The sequence below is a fragment of the Rhagoletis pomonella genome, unplaced genomic scaffold (assembly GCF_013731165.1).
Source record: "Rhagoletis pomonella isolate Grant_MI unplaced genomic scaffold, Rhpom_1.0 Rhpom_scaffold_00172, whole genome shotgun sequence".
In the NCBI taxonomy this organism is placed as follows: domain Eukaryota; kingdom Metazoa; phylum Arthropoda; class Insecta; order Diptera; family Tephritidae; genus Rhagoletis; species Rhagoletis pomonella.
The window spans coordinates 77,489-83,989 of NW_023458726.1; the positions used below are offsets into that span (position 1 = coordinate 77,489).

Below are 6,501 nucleotides of genomic sequence, written 5' to 3' on the forward strand. Positions count from 1 at the left end.
TGTATGTTACGCCTGCGGCAAATGTTGTGTAGCGCACAGCAAACGTTAATTAGCTGAGTAACAAACTTTGGTTCGTATTGAAGAGTTCCTTGTAAACATCGGAATCGGCTTTTTAATAAACCGATTGTACGCTCAATTATGTTGCGAGCAGAGGCATGTCTCTTGTTAAAAGCATGTTCTATTGATCCATGCTGTGGGTTCCTATATGGCGTCATTATGAAGGTTTCCAAGGCATAGCCGGAATCTGCCAAAATCCAAGTATTTTGAGCGCGATTGTTGCTATAAAATTGCCTTGCATAACTCTGATTCCAAATAAATGAATCATGACATGAACCCGGGTGGCTCGCATCTACTGCCATTATTTCCATATTGTAATTACAAATCTGTTAATATTATAAATATGTACGTGTTTTTATTACAAAGAAAATTGTTTATTATTTAACAGCTTACCACCATTGCATTTATGCTAAAATATCCCTTCCTATTAAAGAACATAGACTCGTCATCTCTTGGTTTTGACACTTTTATGTGTGTTCCATCCACACACCCAATGACACCGGGAATATTGAATTCCCTATAAAAATGTCCTTTTGATGAGTTCATATCCGCGGGCGACATCTTCAGCTGAATGAATTCTTCACAAAGGCAGCTCTCCAGCTCCTGTACAACAAAGTGCAATACCTTGGAAAAGGTGCTTCTGCCTATGTTGATATCTTGGTCTTTAGAAATCCCCAACTGATAGGAGCCAGTTGCTAAAAACCGAAGTGTGGCTGCCAGTTGCGTAGTCGGTGTAATAAAGCGATGCCTTTCCGCTAACCTATTTCCTATTTTATCTAATAGCATTTTGAAAACTTCTTTGTTTACGCGATAAGACTCTATAAACCTAAAAAGTATGTACATATCAAGTTAGACAAAGAAAATTGCATTGAAGGGTAAACTTGCTTGGAATCCAACTTTTGAAATATGTCCACATGCATCCTTAGCTGACGATTTTTTTGTTTTAAGCGTTTAATAACACGCCTTCTTGCCTCGGCACACCCAAAAATCATTGGCGCTGGCATTTTATCAATTTTATTTAGATTTAAATTAATTTTACACAAATAACTGACAACAGCTGTTCCATTTTATTACTGAATCGAAATGAAAACGATTCGAAAACGATTTCGAACTTGTTCGATCTCACTCGGAATTGAGAACACCACCACAAAAGATAGTCGGAATGTGTATCGTTTTACTTTTCAAAATGAGTCGAAATGCAGAACAGGGCTGATAGTTACATATGACTGGAAATTATACATACATATACATATACATATCTTTTTTATCACAATAGCACTTACATATTAAATTAGTGTAACTATTTACATTACAATAAACGCAAAACATTTAACTAAACACTTTTCTTTTTTTTTTGACGTCACTGTCTTCGCCCATCTGAGTTGTTACTTTGTATTGCCGTCCGGTACGCACAGTTTATATTGTCAACGTCCTCTTTAAAGTTCATCGCGTCCCTTATCCTCTCCTGTATTCGCAGACTCTCCAAAGTTAATCTTGTTTTTTCTCGTCTTTCCACGTCCAAAATTGTGGTGTTCCCAAAATCTGCCATGTGTTCGCTATTCGTCAAGTGCTGTGCAAGTGCTGTTGTTGTCTTCCTATTTTTCGCGTCTGCTTGGTGTTCACTAATTCTGACTCCAAGCGCTCGTTTAGTCGTGCCTATGTATACTTTGTTACAGTTTTCGTTGACTTTACCATTACATACATTGGATTTGATAGACCACATTATGTTGTTGTTGTTTGTTTATTTTGTCTTTTGTTTTGGTGAATATTTTGTTTAGCGTGCTATGTGGCTTATGTGCATATGTTATGTTCTTGTTTTGAATATTTCTGTGCAGTGTTTTGCTGTCGGTTAGGCCTTGTATGTATGTAACTCCTCTAAATCTTCTGTTTTCAGTTCTGCTGGTAGACTTATTGTTTGTTTGCGTTGATTTTAATCTGTTAATTGTTGTTGCTATTAGCATCTCAATAGTTTTATTTGGGTATCCGTTCTTGTGCAGTATGTTTATTATTTTCTGTTTGTTACTTTTTCTGAACTCCTGGTCACTTAAGGAGTAGATTTTGTTGATCAGGTCAGTAGCCGTATTTTTCTTTTGTGCCCATGGATGGTTCGAGTGGTAATTTATCATTCTCGAAGATGCTATTGATTTTGAGTACCAATTTGTTATTATTTTCTTATTTGAGTGGTGAATTTCCAAATCCAAGAAGGGTAATTTGTTGCCCTCTTCTAACTCGGTGGTGAATTTGATTTTATTGTGTTGGGAATTCAACACTTAAAATATCTTCTACGCCATTTCTTTTTACGATCGCGAATATATCATCTACATACTTATTGATGTATTTGATACATATGTCCTTAGATTTCAATTCAGCGATGCTGTCGTCAAGTATTTTAGCGAAGTTCACAATTGCGCTATTCTTCATCGAATGAGCGCCAAATACCAAATCAAAATTCGTTCGATCAGCACTTTCGACCACAGTCGAAGATCGAATGTAACTCATAATAGGGGCCATTGTTAGTTGAATAAAATCATTGTTGAGCAAATATAAACAATGCTTTGATTGATACAAGTTTTCAATTAATTTTGTGAATTTGCTGTAGACTTGAGCCAGCTTAACGTTTATTATTGGAAAAAGTTTTAGTTTGACACAAATAAAAATTTACTCGATGTTTGTTGTGTTTACTTTCTTCTTTTATTTGCATATAATAAGCATAAAAATACGTACATATTTGCATAAGTTAGTTACTAAAGTAAATAATACATATGTATATGGTGGTAAGAATTTCCTAAAAACAACGATGAAACAGGAACAGTGCGAAAACCCTGGCCAATATCTGCTGGAAGTATACTGTTTTGCTTTTTCCTTGGCTAAATAGACACTTTCAAATTATAATTCACATGAATTATATATCCACTGAAAAACCCCGGTTGGCATCAAACTTTATATTTTTAAATAACTATGCGCGCACCAAAACAACTCGCGGTGATAGCAAAACTGAAACTGAGGCAAACAAGTCTGGGCATGTCATAGCACACACTTTTCTTTATCTACCTAGCGCAGCGATCGACATGCCATAGTTTACTGAGCGCTCTGGGACCACATGCGTGGTTCACCCACAGTATACCAGTTGAAAAGGTTTTTGTTGTTGTGGCTGTTAATTTGGTCCCCATAAAGGACTTGACGGTTGCGAGCAACTGTTTTGCCGCATTCAGGGTGCTGTGCAGCAAAATAATGTGAAAAATTTTAACATCGGATAAATGGCGAGAGAAATATTGTTAGCGCTTTATAAGTAAACATGAACGTAATAAAATGTTTTATACTTCAATATATAATAATTAGCGCTATTTTTGCAATTCGAAATGATCTTAAAAATATTTGTAGTGAAATATGTACTTTATGAGTTAAATGGATCTTATATGTAAAAATATATTCCGATTTACTTCAAATAAATGATGTAAAATGTTTTATATATGGATCTAATTTTAATAATATTTATTACCTTCATCTACATTGCTTTTATTGTAAGTTTTCACGAGTAGTTGCAGTTTTTGCAATTGTCTCTGGCGACTATACATGCTAAAGCTAAGTAATTTCCCAATTTCTACCCTATTAAACGTTTATATTTTAATAAAATGTGATCAATTACTTAAGAATATATATTTTCCGATCAAACTATAGTACCGAATGCTTGAGAAACAATTATTTAAATCAAATGGTCAATAGTGAACGCACTCGGAGCGAATTTTGGAACACGGAGTGAATTATGCATATTAACACTAAATAATTTCTAACTTTCTACCATATTATACGTTTATATTTCAATTTAATATGATTAATTAATGAATAATATATAAACTCCGATCAAACTTCACTACTGAATGCTTGACAAACAATATTTGAATCAAAAGATCAATAGTGAACGCGCTCGGAGCGAATTTTGGAACACGATATAAAATATGCATGTTAAAACTAAATAATTTCTCATAAGCTTATGTTTTAATATAATATAATTAATTACTGAAGAATATATTAACTCCGATCAAACTATAGTATTAATTGTTTGACAAACTATTTAAATCAAGTGATCAACAGTGAACGCACTCGGAGCGAATTTTGGAACAATTCATAAAATATTTACAGAGGAAGTATATTATTTGGTAGAGATCAAAATGTATTTAACAAAGCGTGATTGAATTTGACCATGCTCTCAGAAGAACCATCCTATACAGTCCAATTGAAAAAAAATTTGTATGAATTTTGAATCGTTTGTTAATATTTTTCTACATAATAGTATCTTAAAAGAGAGCCACACCTTGGGCCGTATGCATAAAAACTAAGCAACTACTTTTTTCTCAGATTTTCATATCTTTCACTTAAATTTATTTGAAAAAATTTAGTGAAAGGTCCGAAATTTTAAGAAAAAGCATTTGCTAGGTTTTATGCATACGGCCCCTAGTTTAATACACCCATGATACAAATATTTAAAGGTAAAACCGCTTGCTCAATTCGTCATTTATTTTTTGAAGTTTGTCTATTTTATAAAATTGAAATTTTGAGAGCAACTCAAATGCCAAATAAAAGTAAAACAAAAAACAAATAGATGAAAATATTGAAATTTTCATTTATTTGAGACTGAAAATGAAATTATTTGTGAGATTGGAAATTTGAAAACATTTTTGTAATGTTAGCAAACTGTAAAAATGTTCAGGCTGCCTTTCAGCGGTTTTACCTTCAGATTTTTGTATAATGAATACACCTTGGTCGAGATATCACGAACAAGTTTTCCTTTATTTATTTTTACTTAAAATCCTTAAATATGTATCTTGATTTTTTTCTGTAGAATACTATTCATTTTTTTAACCATTTTAAAAAAAGGGAGGACAGTCGGATCTACGTAACCAGAACGACCTAAATGCGCATTGAAGTCGGTTGTATTTTTTGCTTAAAATTGTTATTATTGAGTTTCGCTACAATTAGACATTTCTCGACATATTTTTTCATATTACTGTTATTTATTATTTTTCTTATTAGTCATTTATATGTTTAGGAGTTACTGTGGGTACTTTAAGATTTATTTTGTAAATATGTATGTACAACTGCGGTCAAAATAATAGCAGTGCTAGACATTAAAACATGCGAGGCAAAATAGAAATATTTTTCCGACACATTTTTGTGATTGTTTATTATTTAAATAAACTTCATTTATTGCAGAATACAATACTTAAACTCAAAACTCAAATAAATTCGGGTTTAAATGTTATTTACAGTTATTTTGGAATTATTTGAACATGAAATAGCCAAAATAATAGCAGTACGATATGATGTACAAACTTAAATTGGATTTTGATCAACAAAATTCAAAAATTCATTAATATTAAGTATTTACATAAAAAACATTAAGTCATAGATTTAGTTAATATTTAGTAGAGAATCCTTTGTTAGCTATAACCGCGCCACAACGGCGATGCATCGAATCCACCAGATTTTTGCATTTCTCAGTTGGTATGGCATACCATGCACGTTCAACTACGTGCCAAAGATCGTTGTTGTTGGTCGGTTTTGCACTCCAAACAGCCTGTTTGATATCTCGCCACAAGTTCTCAATAGGATTGAGGTCTGGAGATTGCGCTGGCCAATCCATGACCTCAACCCTATTCGCCCGAAACCACTGTTTCGCTAATGTGCTGGTGTGTTTCGGGTCATTGTCTTGCTGGTAGACCCACTTTATTGGCATCTCTTCTCTGGCATAAGGCAACATTACATTATCAAGTATTTCAACATATTCACGACTATCCATTATGCTATTTATGCGGTATATAGGGCCTACACCATAATAAGAACATCAGCCCCAAATCATGATACTGGACCCACCATGTTTGACGGTATTTAATGTGTTTCGGGGGTCATAATCGGTATTGGGTTTTCGCCTTACATACTGCCTCGTGCCCCTTCCGCCAAAAAGTACAATTTTACTCTCGTCGGACCAGAGTATGTTGCGCCATCTTTCAATAGGCCACTCCAAACGTTCTTGCGCGAAACGCAATCTGTGTGTAAGGTGACATTTTTTCTTTAACGGCACTTTTCGTGGGCTTCTACTATAAAAATCCATTTCTCTTAACCTTCTTCTAATTGTTTCTACACTTGCTTCTATTTTTAATTCTGTCTTCAGCTCGGTAGCTGTCACCAAAGGCTTATTTTGGCTATGTCGTACCAATCGAGTCACACTTCGTGAAGACATAATGGGCTTTCTTCCGCGACTTTCCTTTTTCTCCTTAAATTTCAATGCATTTGAAACCATTTTAGGTGAACAACCCATCAAACTTTGAATTTCTTTGTACGTTTTACCTCCCAAAAAAAGTTTTTTAATTAACAAATGCTTTTCCTCGGTGCAATGCTTTCCTCGTCCCACTATAAGGAAAAAATTAGTAACCATGTGTTAACTTT

General features: G+C 33.9%; 1 protein-coding gene across 1 annotated transcript in view; it reads right to left on the minus strand.

Moving 5' to 3' along the window:
- LOC118750213 (putative nuclease HARBI1) overlaps positions 1-1,124 on the minus strand; it is a 1,417-nt gene extending 293 nt beyond the window's left edge. The window contains exons 1-3 of the mRNA XM_036484939.1: positions 943-1,124; positions 451-883; positions 122-383 (exon numbers count right to left, since the gene is read on the minus strand). Of these exons, the coding sequence (XP_036340832.1) occupies positions 122-383; positions 451-883; positions 943-1,061 (814 nt within the window). The 5' untranslated portion in view covers positions 1,062-1,124. The remainder of the gene's footprint in view (positions 1-121; positions 384-450; positions 884-942) is intronic.
- Positions 1,125-6,501: the final 5,377 nt, after the last annotated feature.